The 18342-nt window shown below is 35.5% G+C and overlaps 1 protein-coding gene across 1 annotated transcript in view; it reads right to left on the reverse strand.

Moving 5' to 3' along the window:
- Nucleotides 1–18342, reverse strand: part of DACH2 (dachshund family transcription factor 2) — an 864952-nt gene that overhangs the window by 207193 nt on the left and 639417 nt on the right. Inside the window, exon 5 of the mRNA XM_070366582.1 lies at nt 4533–4691. Coding sequence (XP_070222683.1) covers nt 4533–4691 — 159 coding nt within the window. The remainder of the gene's footprint in view (nt 1–4532; nt 4692–18342) is intronic.

Consider the following 18342-nt stretch of genomic DNA (forward strand, 5'->3'; position numbering starts at 1 on the left):
CATTTAACGTAATTATTGATATGTGTGATCCCATTGCCATTTAGTTTCTTGTTTTGGGTTCGAGTTTATGCACCCTTTTTGTGTTTCCTGTCTAGGGAAGATCCTTTAGCATTTGTTGGAGACCTGGTTTGATGGTGCTGAATTCTCTCAGCTTTTGCTTGTCTGTAAACCTTTTGATTTCTCCTTCATATTTGAATGAGATCCTTGCTGGGTACAGTAATCTGGGCTGTAGGTTATTTTCTTTCATCACTTTAAGTATGTCCTGCCATTCCCTCCTGGCCTGAAGAGTTTCTGTTGAAAGATCTACTGTTATCCTTATGGGAATCCCCTTGTGTGTTATTTGTTGTTTTTCCCTTGCTGATTCTAATATTTGTTTGTGTGTGTGTATGTGTGTTTTTGATCTTTGTTAATTTGATTAATATGTGTCTTGGGGTGTTTCACCTTGGGTTTATCCTGTTTTGGACTCTCTGGGTTTCTTGGACTTGGATGATTATTTCTTTCCCCATTTTAGGGAAGTTTTTAACTATTATCTACTCAAGTATTTTCTCATGGTCTTTCTGTCTTCTTGAATGCTAGGGCATTTCGCATTGTCCCAGAGGTCTCTGAGATTGTCCTCATTTCTTTTAATTTGTTTTTCTTTTTTCTTCTCAGTTTCATTTATTTCTACCATTCTATCTTCTACCTCACTAATCCTATCTTCTCCCTCCATTATTCTACTATTTGTTCCCTCCAGAGTGTTTTTAATTTCATTTATTGCATTATTCATGATATATTGACTCTTTTTTATTTCTTCTAGGTCCTTGTTAAATCTTTCTTTCATCTTCTCAGTCCTTGTCTCCATGATATTTATCTGTGATTTCATTTTGTTTTCAAGATTTTGGATCATTTTCACTATCATTATTTGGAATTCTTTATCAGGTAGATTCCCTATCTTTTCCTCTTTTGTTTGGTGGGCATTTATCTTGTTCCTTTACCTGCTGAGTATTCCTCTGTCTCTTCATCTTGTTTATATTGCTGTGTTTGGGGTGACCTTTCTGTATTCTGGCAGTTTGTGGAGTTCTCTTTATTGTGGAGTTTCCCCACTCTGTGTGGGGTTGTACGGGTGGCTTGTCAAGGTTTCCTGATTAGGGAAGCTTGTGTCAGTGTTCTGTTGGGTGGAGCTGGATTTCTTCTCTTTGGAGTGCAATGAAGTATCCAGTAATGAGTTATGAGATGTCAGTGAGTTTGGAGTGACTTTGTGCAGCCTGTATATTGAAGCTCAGGGCTGTGTTCCTGTGTTGCTGGAGAATTTGCATGGTATGTCTTGCTCTGGAACTTGTTGGCCCTTGGGTCATGCTTGGTTTCAGTGTAGGTATGAAGGCTTTTGATGAGCTCCTGTCGATTAATGTTCCCTGGAGTCAGGAGTTCTCTGGTGTTCTCAGGATTTTGACTTAAGCCTCCTACTTATGGTTTTCAGTGTTATTTTTACAGTAGCCTGAAGACTTCTTCATCTATATAGCACCATTGATAAAGCATCTTCTTTCAAAGACAATGGGCTGCTTTTTTGGGTGCCTGATGTCTTTTGCCAGCATTCAGAAGTTGTTGTGTGGAATTACTCAGCGTTTAAATATTCTTTTGATGAGTTTGTGGGGGAAAGTGGTCTCCTTGTCCTATTCCTCTGCCATCTTAGGACCGCCTCTCCAATCACTGTTATTTCAAATATTTCTTCTGTTCCATTCTAGTCTTATCCTTCTTGTATCTCCATTACATATGTACTACACATTTTCTAATTGCCACACAGTTCTTGGCTATTCTGTTGTATTGTTTTTGTATTTATTTCTGTTTTTCTTTTTCAGTTAGAAAAATTTCTATTGACATATCCCCAAGTTTCCTAATCCTTGCTTTGACCCTGGCCAGTCTACCTATGCCCATCACAGGCATTCTTCACTTTGTTGGAGTGCTTTTGATTTTCAGTATTTCCTTTTAATAGTTGGATTTTCCCTTTCTCTGATTAAAATTTCCATGAATAATTTTGTTTTCCACTTTTTCTATTCTCTTAGTATACTGTGCTAAGTCACTTCAGTCGTGTACAACTCTGTGCAAACCTATGGGCTGTAGCCTGCCAGGGTCCTCTGCCCATGGGATTCTCCAGGTAAAAATACTGGAGTGGGTTGCCATACCCTTTTCCATGGCATCTTCCCAATTCATAGATTGAATCCATGTCTCATGTCTCCTGCATTGGCAGGTGGGTTCTTTACCACTAGTGCTCCCTGGGAAATCCATATTAATCATAATTATATAAAATTCCTAATCTGATAATTCAAAATATTGACTATATCTAATTCTGGTTCTGTTGTTTGCTTTATATCCTCATATTATTCTTCCCCCCCCCCCTTATTTATGTCTTGCACGTCTTGTTTGAAGCTAGAAAATATATATTGTGTGTATTCGGAAGAAACATAAACATTTAGTGGGAAATTTTATGTTTTCTGGCAATAAGTTAGGATGTTTGGTGTAGCTGTCATATTAGTAACGGTATTTTCCTATCTTCCCTGTTGTCTTTGTTTTTTTCCTTGAGATTTTGTATTAAATAGGGTCTGAGGCTTTCTGTTCTTTCAATAGTTACCTCCTGGTATTATGTAGAGCCCCAGTGTGGTATTAGTAAAGTGTGTATAGAGATGCAGCAGTCTATAATTTTATGATTAAGTCTCAGTCTCCTATTGAGACTGAGTGTCCTTGGGTTGTGACTTTCACAAGTACTTTTCAGCTTCTCCCCTCCTCTTAGGTTGGCCAGGAAGGCTAGACAGGACTATAGGTGAATATTCCTCTTTTTTTTTTAATATAAATTTATTTATTTTATTTGGAGGCTAATTACTTTACAATATTTTTTTTGCAGCCCACTTTATTTATTTATTTATTTTTAATTTTTATAACTTTACAATATTGTATTGGTTTTGCCATATATTGTAGTGGTTTTGCCATACATTGTCATGAATCCGCCATGGGTGTACATGTGTTCCCCATCATGAACCCCCCTATTTCTAATTCTCCACATGAGAACTAAAGGGGCTGGAATTTTATAACCTTGTTCCCTCATATTAACAGCTACAGGATACTGGAGTTTAGTGTATCCCTTCCTCTGGGTCATGCTGTGCTAAAACCAAATAGCTTAAGCTCTGGGAAAATAGTTTCCTTTGAGGATGGGCCTCTGTGTTAAGGAGAATAGAATATTCTGGACATATTTTGAAATGGTTACTTTTCCTTCCCTTTTCCAGAATATAAGGACAATTTTCTCAAATTAATATCTGAGAACCTCATGGGGCTTCTGGAAGTAAAATTCATGAAAATGTAGAGGCCCCTTTAAGAATGGCCTCCTAGGAAATTTTATTTCTCAAGCTAGATCCACACTGAATCTTCAGAAATAACTCAATCACCCTTTAAATGCTTCTATCAGTCTTCAACTCTGGCTTCTTTTCCCAATAAGCTGTGATTCTCTGTATCTGCCTATTTATTTAGTTTGTGCCCTATGTACTCAATCTGTGATAAATTTAAAAGAGTTGTTGATTTTCAGATTGTTCCATATTTTTTTCTTGTTATGTGGACAAGAATGACAATTTATAAGCTCTTTACATGTCAAACAAGAAATCAGAAGTCTTCTAGGTTCCCCTTTGTTTAAAGCTGCTTTTTACTTCTTGTAACATAAAATTTACAACTTTTCGGGCATTGATTTTATTTTCTTTTGCTTAACATTACATTTTTGTGAGACATTTAACTCTTTAGATTATAATCTTCTTAAAGGATGACATTATAACTTATTTTATATCATTAATAACTGATGAATTTCATTACAATTTAGATTATGTTAAAGTTTCTCAGAATTCCTCTGTTTTCTTCCTTCTATTGAAAGACTGAAAGTCTTAGAGAAAGGAATAATTAAACTTTTCTGTTATACTTCCTATCTGTAGGAAAAGTAAGAGTTTGTCCAAGTAATGTATATAAGGCCTGCTTTCCTATAGAAAGATTTCTGAGTCTTTGAAGTTTCTAAAAACATCTCTAAATGTGAATTTCTATAATTCAGCTATAGTTTGACTACTGAATAATAAGTACTTACTATATGCAAGTCACTGCTAACAGTTTTCCCTTTAATATTTTTAGCCCTCTCAGTAGCCTTAAAGATTGGGTACATTTGTATTCCTATTTTACAGTTGTGGAAACTGAAACTTGAAAAAGTTATCTGACTTCTCCAAATCCAAATAGTGATACAGGATTCAAAATATGTAGAATTCAAACCCAAGTTTATGTGACTATAGCCAGAATTCTTAATTACTCTGTTAACATATCCTCCTAGGTACCTCTACTCTGCTACATGGCCATTCAATCTATTTCTTCTCTAAAAACCTCACCCTGTCAAATGAATCCCTCTCTATATACCTCCTAACTTCAAATTGTTAAATCTTATTGAAGAGAAATAAATTATCCCTGATATCCCAAGTTGTCCAATGGGTCTTGGGTGGTATTTTTCTTACCAAATCCTGGGAGGACAGTATACATACTATTGGTCATCAGGTGGTTCTGCTGCAGTGGATTGAGGGTAGGAGTACCCCCAAGGCCTGGCTGGCCAGCTAAGGATGCATGAACAATTCCATGTTGGGGTCCAGGAGCAACAAGAGGAGACTGCATCTTATCCTTATCCCAGGAGGATTCACATCCACCTGAAAAACATTCATATAAACAGATTGCAAGTTGACAACTTTCTAAGAGAAGGATTTATAAACTCCCTTTGTAAGGTTGTAATTATTAATATTACTCCATAGAAAATTATTACTAAATAAAAGTGACTCATTTTTATCATGGTTTCAAAACTCTCAATAGTCTTGGATTTAAGCTGACTCTGGGAAGACTAAACAACTCTCACTAAAAAGATAGGCTCATTTGTCTACAGGTAGTCAAAACAAGTCTGGAAACATAATGAATAACTTTAGAAAGCATGTATATGTTAAAGGCCATTAACTGAACACTACTGCCTCCTCCCAGAGAAGGCAATGGCACCCCACTCCAGTACTCTTGCCTGGAAAATCCCATGGATGGAGGGGCCTGGTAGGCTGCAGTCCATGGTGTCACTAAGAGTTGGACACGACTGAGCGACTTCATATTCACTTTTCACTTTCATGCATTGGAGAAGGAAATGGCAACCCACTCCAGTGTTCTTGCCCAGGGACGGGGGAGCCTGGTGGGCTGCCATCTATGGGGTCGCACAGAGTTGGACAGGACTGAAGCGACTTAGCAGCAGCAGCAGCAGCAGCAGCAGCAGCCTCCTCCTGCAACCCTCTAACATACGTGCACTATATCTTACTGACGAGCAGTTGCTATTCACTCCAAAAGAACACATTTATAAGAGCATGATGACATGCAAAAATATATGGTAAGATACAAAATGATCAGTTATTTTGTTCTGATATACAGCCCTCAAAAAGCTAATCTCTTTATACACAGCAGGATTTTATGCAAAATAAACTGGATAAAACATAAAACCATGGCTCTCAACTTGAAATTGTGCTTTACTTTGATCATCCACGCTATAGAGTGAAGTAAAGTATGCATAAATGCAGACTATTATATTATCATGATAAATTATAGTGGCATAGCTATTACATCAGGCAATTAGCATATTATGGGACAGAATCATTGCTTAAAAGCATATAAGAAACAAACAAAAATTATTTCCAGGGTGTCCTTTTAAGAGGAATACTTTAAACAGACTGGTCAGGGATTAAATTACAGTAGCAGTAGCAGACAATTTGGCTTTAGAAAACAAGGTGGTTGTGTAGGCAGTCCTATTGATTCACTTGATGTGTTTCATTACTTGAGAGATCCGTGCTTCTGCTCCTATGCTCATACTGGAATTGTGACATTAGGATCTCTACTTGGCTGACTCTGTCCCATCTGCTGCCCAAAACATATACCCTGTTGTGTGGAGAAAGTTAAGTCTGGAAATCTTGCACCTATTGGTCTAAAAAAAAAAATTAAAAATAAATCAAGGTGCTCACATCCCTAACATTAAACATTGTAACTTTTTCACTTCTTTGAGTTCCATCAAACACCTCTGCCATTTTGCTTCAGATATTATATTTAAAAAGTATAATGGCTATATAGTAGTCTACTGAATTAATGTAATATAATTTATTAAAATTGGGTTTTCTTTTAAATTTGTCACTATTATAATAAGATCATTCATTTGAATATTTTCTTAGACTCAAACAACTTCTTAGAGTGGGATTTCTGGGTCAAAGGAAATGAATTTTTTTATTTATAAAGTATTTATTTATTTTATACTTCTGCTTTCTAGTATTACATTTGTAAAAATCAGGTTTTAGAGTTACATACATTTTAGGGAAATGTTTTCAAGGCAAATTGGCGTTCTCCCTGAAAATTCTAAATTTATTTAAGCAAACTGCAACTGCTAAATCTCTGAGAAGTTTTTGTTCATTTGTTTTTGTTTTGTTTTTCAACTATTCTACTTATACCTCTATTCTTCCCCCAGATATGGGATTCAATCACTTTTGCAGGACTCATTCAAGCTCTCCTGAGTGCAGAGTCAATTTTTAATTCAAAAGTGGGAGTCTTGGCTAACCTCCAACTAGGTAAGTTCCAGAGAAGGAAATACCAGATTCTCCATCAGCATATATAAAGGCTGAGGGATACCTGGCCATGATTATAAAGACAAAGTTTTTCCAATCAAATGGGGAAGATATAAGTAGCTAACTGTTCAGTTTCTGATTTATGGGTGTTCATGTGTTACCCATCCTGAACCCCCCTCTCTGCTGCCTCCCCATCTCATCCCTCAGGGTCCTCCCAGTGCACCAACCCTGAGCACCCTGTCTCATGCATCCAACATAGATTGGCGATCTATTTCACATATGGTAATATACATATTTCAATGATATTCTCTCAAATCTTCCCACCCTCACCTTCTCCCACAGAGTCCAAAAGTCTGTTCTTTACATCTTTACATTCTATATATATGCATTAATATGGCAGTGAGATATTTCATGGTTGGTGCATTGACATAATTTAGGATTCACAAATTTGAAATTCCAATTAAAATCAATATGATATTGTCATGCTGTAATGAACAAAAATGCTGGAGGGGAATGAGGATAGTATCTTAATAAATGATGAATAACCACATTACAACACTGAGATTCTTTATAGTAACATTGGGCCAATATACATGATTAATACCAGAAAATGCAAAATTTTGAAAGATCCATTGCTGAGCAAAAAACAGAACCACTTCATCATTTTAGCACTATGTCCAAAATATGAATTACCTCACCATTACAGAACTGTAATTTGTAAAATGATAAACAATACATTGACAGAGATACATTTTGAATAAACTAATATTATGCCTTTGATATTAACATGGTATTGTACCATCACAACAGCAACAGCATATAGCAATACTAGGGCTGAGACTGTCAATATTTATTTTATAAAGTGAAAATCCTTTAGTCAATTTTCAATAACAAATGTACATTAGGTATTAGTTTAATATTTTGTATATTATATATTCCAAATAACTTGAATATAAATGATTTTTAAACTGCATTAAAAGATTCCAGGTGTTATAGTGTCTGCTTTGATGAGAGCTTTAGATGAACTTTCACCAACAACTCTCATCTTTTTAACTACTGTGTTAAAAATAATACAAGGAGGCTGGTTACCAGGTATGCCCATCTTTGCCAAGTATAAATATATGAAATTATCCTGCATTCTTAAGGTAACTATTTATGAAGCAAGTGAAAGCAGAGTATAGGACATCCTTGATGCTTGCATAAGAAGCTCTGGACACATTTTTGTCTTTTGACCCAAAACACTTACCATTTTAAAGTCTATACAAATTGACTTATGAATCAGTATTGAGGCTTTGGTAGCCTGAAACTTGATATTTGCCTATGCCTTTGTGCCAATCTGTAATAACATCCACTGAACTTAAAGTTAACAAAATATTTTTACCAATCTAATCTAGAGTCAACCTTTTTTTTTTTTTTTACTACTATGTGATGGGCTTGAGTATTTATCTTCTTTTTCTATCTATCTAATATATATGTATATATATGTGTGTGTGTATATATATATATATATATATATATATATATATATATATATATATTGGTAAGGCTGTCAAAATAAAATATATACTATAGACTGAATGTTTGTGACTCCCCAAATTCATATATTAAATACATATTCCTAATGTGATGGTATTTCATGATGGGTCATTTAGGAGGTGATGAGGTCATGAATGGGATAAGTGTCTTTATAAAGGAAATCCCAAAGAATTTCTGAGCCTCCTTATACCATGTGAGGACACAGCAAGAATATGGTTCTCTGTGAACTAGGAACTTGGTCCTCATCAGATATTAAAAGGGCCATGGTATTGATCTTGGTCTTCCAGCCTCCAGAATTGTAAGAAATAAATTCCTGTTGTTTGTAAGTCACCAACTCCATGGCATTTCTGTTATAGAAGACCAAATGGACTAAGATACCATAGAGTGCATAGATTAAACAACCAGAATTATTTTTATTAGAGTTCTAGAGGCTAGAGGTCCAGAATCAAGATGTCAGTAGATTTGGTTTCTCCTGAGGGTTCTCTTCTCCCTGTGTCCTTACATGGTCTTTCTTCTGTGTGTTCAAATTTCATCTTCTTATAAGGATACCGCTCAGATTGGATAAGGGGACACTCTAAGAGTTTAATTTTAACATAATCACCATTTTAAAGATGCTATTTCCATATATGGGCACATTCTGAAGCACTGGGTGCCTTCAACATATGAGTTTTTGATGCATACAATTCAAGCAGTAACCCTAGAGTATGTACCATTTACTGACTCAGATATTAGCTTTATGAAGGAATCCCTCTAATAAAGAGAAGAAAAACTGGATAACATTTCAACAAGGCAAGTCTAAGAAACAAAGTACACAGTTGGTTAGGGCAAACAAAGAAGGCTCATCAAAGGCTTCACCTTTACTTCAAGAAACTTCATATTAGGTATAAAACTAATACAACACAGTCCTAAGTAGAGAAAGATAATGTATAAAACACAGAAAATTCTTAAGAATTGAATAAATGACAAGCTTTTCCATATCATCTAATTATCACTACTTTAGCTTGATGTTTAGAAGAACTAAAACTAGGAAATAAGAAGGACAGGGACTGTTGCTACATTAATACTATACTTAACTAATTAATACGGTCACAATCTTTCCAATGAGAAAGATAGAGAGAACTACATTTTTATAAGGTTCCACTTAGTAGAAAGTTATTATTAATTAGAATCAGTGTAAGAATAATTAAGTGATGAATGATGAAGGAATATTAATTTGACAAACAATTTGACAAACTTTCGTTGCCACAGTTAAACACTCTTAAGTTGCAATTTATTTTTTTCCTTTAAGACTCATTGCAAAATGTTAAGGTTCCCAGAGGATTGTTTATTTTTGCTGTTTTTTCTTTGTTGGAGAAGTGGCCAGAAGAAGAAGACTCCTGAGTCATGCAAACTTTGTGATAGATACATAACATTTCAGGGATGGACAGATTTTTATATCCATTTACTTTAAAATAATACATTTGACAAGGAGAATGAACATGAGTAGGGCCCAAGGAAGTATTTTAATTTACCAAAATTTTGCCTAACTAGTATTCTTTCAACCCTGTTCTTTTGATACACTTAATAACTGAATGCTTTCTGTGGTCAGGTTCATGAAAAGTAATGGAAAATAGTTTATGTTTCAAACAAATTAACATAGGCCTACAAGCCAAAACCCTCAACTTATTTCAAATAAGTATAAAAGAAATCCAGCAGTAAGGCCATAAAGACCATTACAAAACATCATTCTTAACCTTAACACTCTCATTTTACCAGACTACTGGTCTTCACTTAATATGCTTTGCTCTTAAGAATGAAAGGAGCTAATAAAACATTGACAGAAATCACAGTGAAGAGTCTCAGAATAACTTAGTAATCAGTGATCATATTCCCCCTTAGGGTGAGTAATCCTCTATAAATGCATAAACTACTACTGTGGGTTTGAGTTTTTAGGACTACTAGATTTAAGTGAGATATCTATAAGGAATTTATACTTAAAAAAGATCTCTGTCTTCTGACTAACATTGAATGTGTCTTGACTTTTAAAGGAATAATACAGTAGGAGTTGCTATTAGAAATTGGAAAGCAAAAATATAAAAGCTACTCATTAGAAAATATAAATTAATTATTAAATGTAACAGTATGCTCTTGCTATTCAGTCCCTCAGTCGTGTCCGACTCTGCGACCCCAGGGGTAGCAACACACCAGGTATCAAAAAATGTAAACATTTATAACAAGCTACCCTTACTTTCAGAGTTTTATAGCTACAACAAAACATATAACTTTGATTATTTGCAATATGGATCTAAATTAATCATGTTTCCAGTAATCTTGTATACATAAGGCACAAAGCAAGCAGTCAAATAGGAAGAAAAATCTATGTAGCATATGACCTAAGTCGAGCTTGTTTTCTTATTCATAGGATATTTTGTTTAGCTAGAGTCTTAAATGAATGTACATTGCTTGATGAATCTAAATAGCATGTAGCCTTTAGAATTTAAAAAAAAAATAAAAGTCATAATTAAATCAGTAAATTGGAAGTAGTCTAAAAAATATGGAGCTTTCCCTGAATAGTAAGGAGTTTGTACTCAACATCAGCACTCTAAACATTGAGAATTACACTGAATAGATGCACCCTCAACATGTTTACCTTTAAAATCCAATGAAGTTTACTGCAGAATAACCAAAGGGAAGTTGGAAACTGAGATTCTACTCTTAAAGCATTCACTCACAGTCTGACTTACTTCGGAACTCAGCACAAAAGCAGCAGTTCGAATAGAGCCTAAGCTATATGTGAAGGAGATTCAGTTGCTAATCTTAAAGCATATGGTGAAAGAGTAAGGGTCTGTTGGGACTTTATTGAGAAGCAGAGACACTGGAGGGTACCATTTTTGCACTCTACTTCTGTCTGGCTAGTAATGGCACTGGCAGGTACCATTTTTGCACTGTTCCTCTTCCATGGTAGCACCAAATGGGATTCTGAGTCACAGCACTCTTCCAATGTCCCACTTAAGCCTGTGGGCATGCCCTGCCCCTGTGCTCTCCCAGTTGCTTATTAAAACAGGTGCCAACCCTTGATTATTAAGCTCCAGCCCTGCACACTCTGGATGCCTCGCTAAAGCCAGCAGGTGCACCCTGACTCTGTGCTTTTCTGCTGCCTCACTAAAGCTAAAGCCAGCAGACATGCCCAAGCCCTGCACTCTCTCTATGTCTTGGTAAAGCCAGCAGGCATACAGAGTCCACACAGGGGATGCTCCTTGCTCACCTGTCTCTTTTGGCCAAGGGGATTTGTGTGGCCGAGATAGACATAAACAATTGGAGAGACAGTTCTTGGTGGGCTGCCACCTACAGGACACTTCAAAACAAACTGACACATCCACAATTTTCCTGTGAAAAGATCTATTTACTAACCTAAGTGGCAGGCTTTAGGTTTGCCACATTTCTAGAGGCTAGAGTGGAGCTTTCAGAAAACAGGCTAAGAAATGCCATTTTTTCATTTTTTTCTTGGCCTCACTACAGCTTGGTAGCTCCCAGAAAGGAGTACACAAGTATTCACCTGGAATAATTCACCTCAATTTTTGAAACTGTCACTCAGGAGACACCTCCAGATAACCAAGTGAGGAGGCAAGCAGGATTTTCAACTGGGACTCACAGGAATTTACATATTTGCATAGTTTAAAAGTTGCAGCCTGAGACTCTAACTTCCACTCAACCTGAATCTAGGTTCTGACTGAGATTCCTCCCTTTGCAACACTGACAAGTATTGGCACACACTCATTAACCAAGACCCATCAAGAATAAAACAAGCTGCTTAGACAATCACAAGATTTCAGAAGACAACCAAGAGCAAGAGCAAGGTTGAACATCAAGGTTCATAGGTTCATATACTATACAAGTTCACTCCTTCAAGATTGGGAGATGTAGCTGTTTCACCTAATATACAGAAACAGAGATTCTAGCAAATTGAGGGAACAGAAATATACAACAATAAAAGGAAAAGATAAAACATCAGGAAAAAAATCCTAAAGAAACAGCCATAAATTACATGGTAAAGAGTTCAAAGTAATGATCGTAAAGGTGCTCAACAAACTCAGGAGAAGAATGCATGAACACAGTGAAAACTTCAACAAGGAGACAGAAAATAAAAGAAAGCACAAAACAGAAGTAACAGAACTAAAGAGTACAATAAATATACTGAAAAAAAATACACGAGAGTAGTTGTACAGAAGGCTAGGTGAAGCAGAAGAAATAATCATTGATCTGGAAGACAGGGCAGTGGAACAGCAAAAAGAAAATTTGAAAAAATTAGCTAGACTCACTATTTAATAAAGAGAGTGAGAACAGAAATAAAATCAGAAATTAAAAAGAATTTTAATTGGCCACAGAGAAATGTGAATTAACATAAAGTACTGCTTTGAGCAATTGTATGCCAAAAAATTGAACCAGCTAAAGAAATTAACAAATCCCTAGAAACATATAGTCATCTAAGACTGAATCAGGACAAAACAGAAAATCTGAATAGAGTGATTATTAGTAAAGAGGTTGAATCAGTAATCAAAAATCTTTCAACAAACAAAAGTCCAAGACCATACAGCTTCGCTAGTGAATTCTACCAAATGTTCAGAAATTTAATACCTATCCTTCTCATATTATTTTAAAAAACTAAAGAAGAGTAAATGCATCCATACTCATTTTACTAGGTCAACATTACCCTGATACCAAAGCCAGACAAGGACACCACACATACACACACACACACACACACACACACAAAGTTACAAGTCATTATCAATGAGAAGCATAAATGAAAAATCCTCAACAAGATACTAACAAATTAAATTCAAGAATACATTAAAAGGCTCATACAATACAATTAAGTGGGTTTGATCACAGAGTTGCAAAGGTGTTTCAGTATTCACAAATCAATCCTTGTGATAAACCACATTAACGAATTGAAGAATAAAAATCATATGATCATCTCAATAGATGCAGAAAAAGCATTTGACAAAATTCAACACCCTTTTATGATTAAAAACTCTTAACAAAATACATATAGAGGGAACATACTTCAACATAATAAAGGTCGTATAAGTCAAGCCCACAACTAACATCACACCCAATATTGAAAAGTTCAGAGGTTTTCCTCTAAAATTAGAACCAAGACAGTTTAACTCAACATAGTAGTAGAAGTCAGCCAGAGGAAATAGTCAAGAAAAAGACATAAAAGACATCAAAGTTAGAAAGGATAAAGTGAAACTACCAATGTCTGCAGATAACATGATTTTATATACAGAAAATTCTTAAGACTCTACAGAAAAACTTCAGGAATTAATAAAAGAATCAGTAAAGTTTCAGGACACAAAATCAATATATAAAAATTGATTTTTTCATTTCTACACAGTAACAAATAACTATGAAAAAGAGAAAGTAAGAAAACAATTTCATTTACAAATGCATTAAAAAAAATAATATAGCTGGAAGTAAATTCAACCAAGATCTGTACACTGAAAACTAATACACTGATAAAAGAAACTGAAGAAGACACAAATAAATTACGTGCACATGGACTGGAAGAATTCACAGTGTTAAAATATCCATATTACTCAAGGCAATCTACAGATTCAATATATTCCCTATCAAAATCAATGACTTTTTAAAAATAGAAATAGAACCAAAATATCCTAAAATTTCTATGGAAACACAAAAGACCCTGAATAGCTGAAGCAATCTTGAAAAGGAAGAACAAAGTTGGAGGTATCATGCACCCTGATTTCAAACTATATTGCAAAGCTACAATAATAATAATAATAATAAATTGATATTGGCATAAAAGCAGATACATAGATGAATGGAACAGAATCAAAAGTATAGAAATTATCCCATGCATATGTGGTCAGTTAATTTATGACAAAGGAGGCATGAACACACAATGAGGAAAGAACAGTCTCTTCTATAAATACTGCTGAAAAAACTGGACAGCCACATTCAAAAGAATAAAATTAGACTAGTATCTTACAGCTTACACAAAAATTAACTCAAGATGGGTTAAAGACATGAATGTGATACCTGAGAGGAGAAGGGGATGACAGAGGATGAGATGGTTAGATGGCATCATCAACTTGATGGACATGAGTTTGAGCAAGCTCCAGGAGTCAGTGATGGATAGGGAAGCCTGGAGTGCAGCAGTCCATGGGATCACAAGGAGTCAAACACAACTGAACGACTAAAGTGAACTGTGATACCTGAAACTATCAAACTCCTAGGAGGAAGCATGGACAGTAACACTTGGACATTTGTCTTGGTGATGATATTCTGGATTTGACTCCAAAAGTAAAGGCAACAAAAGCAAAGACAAATGGGTGGGACTATTAAAAGCTTTTGTGCAGCAAAAAAAAAATATATATATATATATATATATATATATACATATATATATATATATATATGTGTATATATATAAAGAATGAAATAACAACTTATTGAATGGAAAAATGGAAATCATATATCTGATAAGTGTTTAATATCCAAAATATACAAAGAACTCATAAAACTAAACCTCAAAAAACAAAACGCTGGATTAAAAATGGCCAGAGGACCTAAATAGATATTTTTTTTCCAGAGAAAATATACAGATGGGCGATATACACATGAAAAGATGTTCAACTTCACTATTCATGAGGGAAATGCAAATCACAACCACAATGAGACATCACATCACACCAGTCAGAAATGTTATTTTCAAAATTATATCAAATAACAAGTGTTGGTAAGGATTTGAAGAAAAGCCAACTGTCATGCATTGGTAGGAATGGTAAATTGGTAGCAATGTAAACTGGTGTAGCCAGTATGGATAACAGAATAGAGGTTCCTCAAAAAATTAGAAACAGAACTACCACATTATTCAGCAATTCCATTTATGGATATTTATCTGAAGACAACAAAAACATTAATTTGAAAAGATGCATACACTCTTTTGTTCATTGCAGCATTACTTACAATAGACAAGATAGGAAACAACCTTCATGTCCATTTGTAGATTGATGGATAAAAAAGATTGGTATACATATACAATCGAAAATTAGCCAGAAAAAATGAAATCTTACCATTTGCAACAACATGGATGGATCTAGAGGGTATTATGTCATGCAGAAAGAGATAAATACAATATAATTTCACTTATATATAGAAACTACAAAACAAAACAAATGAACAACAGAAAAACAAAATAAAAGTTATATATACAGAGAATGGGTTAGTGGCTGCACCTTTGCCCTATAGGAATGCAACTTTATCTAACACCTTCAGAGGATGTCGCCAAACTTTAAAATAATTACTCTTAGAGAAAATAAGTCTTATGGTTGACAAACCTTTATCAGAGTCATAAAATGTTAACAGGCCTTCTGGCCAGAAGATGATGTAAATCACCTAAACCATTTGTATACGATAAGTTTGCAGAAAAGAAAGCCTGGTCTCAATAAGGATCAAAGACTGCTGATTGTGCATAATTTTACACCACCCCCCCCCCCATTATCCTCTATGCACAACTTAAGGTATATAAGCTCCCTTTGAAAATAAAGCTATGGACCTTGCTCAAAGCTCGGTCTCCCCGTGTCATTCTTTCTTGCTTCCTTTTCTCTCCTTTTCTTGTCTGTTCTTCCTTCAGGACAAATAATTGGAGTGTGGGGGCCCTCTGAGACCACTTATTTGCCCAGGCTTCTAAGACCCACTTGAGAAGGTGCCTAAGGTGGGGCACCTTCCGCTATTCAAGAGGGAGCCTGCGGACCCTGTGGTCAGTGCAAACCTGGTGTCACAGGTTTTATTGGCTTTCCGCATAAACCAGTTATATTGAGCCTCTAATCTTTCTCCTAAACCAGTTATATTGAGCCTCTGATCTTTCTCCTTTTATCTATCCTTTTAATCGCCAACTCTGTCCTCCCGAGGGAATCCCTGGATCCAACCGGGGCTGGACCCCGGTAAGAGTATAACAAGTAACTACTCAAAAATGTTGAAGAGATCTCTAAATCAGCTTGTCTTCTATATGATTTGAAATGTTGTCTATAGGAACAACTACCTCCTGGGGCTATAGGCTAGGAGTTTCAAGTTTCCTCAGAGGTAAAAATGGTGGTTCAGATCTCTAGGGCTATAGTCTCAAATATAGTAGCCAGTCTTCACATAAGGCTATTTAAATTTAAATTTTAATAAATTTAAATGGAATAAAATAAAGAAAATCACCTTCTCAGTTGCACTAAGTCACATTTCAAATGTTCAAAAGCCACATGTGACTAGTGACTACCATATTGGAAGGTGCAGATATTATTCCCTTTGCTGAAGAAGGTTATATTAGATAGCACTATTCTAGAGTGTAAGGAGTCAGCAGTTTGTGTAAAACAAATACACAGAGGTATCCACAGCATCTTTAGTTCACCATGAAAGTGAAAACAGGAAGTGTTAGTCGCTCAGTCATGTCCAACTCTTTGCAACCCCATGGACTGCAGCCTGCCAGGTTAGGCTCCTCTGCTCATGGAATTCTCCAGGTAAGAATACTGTATTGGGTAGCCATTCTCTTCTCCAGGAAATCTTTCCAAACCCAGGAAGGACTGAACCTGGGTCACCTCCATTGCAGGCGAATTCTTTACCATCTAAGTCACTAGACAAGCCCCTTAGTACACCATATGCAATAGTAAATTGACCCTTATTCAATGAAAAAGATTTTGTCCCTTTACTTTCTATATCTGGTAGTAGCATAATTTAATTGTTTTATCTGGAATATATTGAGTTCCCAATATGTATCAGGTGCCATTTTCAAGTACTCAGAATACAGAGAATACAGATCTTTGTCCTCAAAGATCTCTATCTAATAAGTATCACTGACATCTCTCTATCTCTTTGCTTCCTGTTAAAGTGGCCAAGTCTCTGCACTTGGCCTTGCATTTGTTTCCTTTCCATTCCCATTGCCACCATCTTCATTTGGACCCTTGTTACTCTCACTTATCTTGAGTCACTTAGCAGACTTTCCTACCTGAAGATCCTGTTGGATCTTCTTCTCAAAGTGACCTTTGTCACTGCTGCCAAAATAAGCTATCAAAAATGAAAATAAAGAAGGTGGAGTTTCAGAAAGGACAATCAGAAAAGTAGGGGGAAACAACACAGCAGTATGCAGAAAGCAAGAAAGGAATACTTTGATTCCATGACATCCAAGTTTACACACAATGAACACCAGTATAGAAGAGTTAACATGGACAGGTATGCTCCATAACTGTTGTATCAATGTATCAGCATCACTCTAATTATGAAATTAAAACAGCTTTACATTTTTATCAACATCATCATTCTAAAGGATGTGAAGTCAAGCCCCAAAGTTTATATCTGGGTTTAATGGGAAACTGTTGCTTAAAAGTATACTTATTAATTAAAAATTAAGTATTCACCTCTGGCTTATCCAAATAAATTGCACCTGACTCGTTCTAAGAATTAAGCTGACATGTTTCACTAAATAAATGTGAAACTCAAAGTCCCTGTACATTTGTTTCTAAATTAAAATGCTACAAGATGTACATATATTTACTGTGCGTCACTTCAAAGCACAGTTGTTAAAATATGAACATCACATTATTGAGTTTCAAAGATTAGTTCAGATAAATACAGAATTAAATTGTACATATTGAAAGCACAGTACTCGCCTATAAGACCTGCTGAGTGTGATGACAGTGTCAGAGAAACTCTTACAAGCTGTTAGTCTATGTATAACTTGAAAAAGTCTGGTTGAAAGGAATTTTGCTGAAGACAGGAAGAAAATGAGATTTTGTCTGCTATTAGTTTGTAATTACAAATGATAAACTTTTCTTAATTACTCTTCTGTGAACCCCACAGGTGTTTTAATTGTCCTTGTATTTATAGTGGTATAACTTTGAATTTCCTGGAGCCAAACTTTTAAAAATACTGCAATTTCATAAAAACTGTATGCTATGGCTAGTACAGAACATTTTTGTCTGTGCTGTGATCTTGGACTGCAAGGAGATCAAACCAGTCAATCCTAAAGGAAATCAACCCTGAATATTCATTGGAAGGACTGACGCTGAGGTTGAAACTCCAATATTCTGGCCACCTGATATGAAAAGCTGACTAACTGGAAAAGACCCTGATTCTGGAAAAGATTGAGGGCAGGAGGAGAAGGGGATGACAGAGGATGAGATGGCTGGATGGCCATCAC

Source organism: Bos mutus, chromosome X (genome assembly GCF_027580195.1).
Source record: "Bos mutus isolate GX-2022 chromosome X, NWIPB_WYAK_1.1, whole genome shotgun sequence".
NCBI classification, from domain to species: Eukaryota; Metazoa; Chordata; class Mammalia; order Artiodactyla; family Bovidae; genus Bos; species Bos mutus.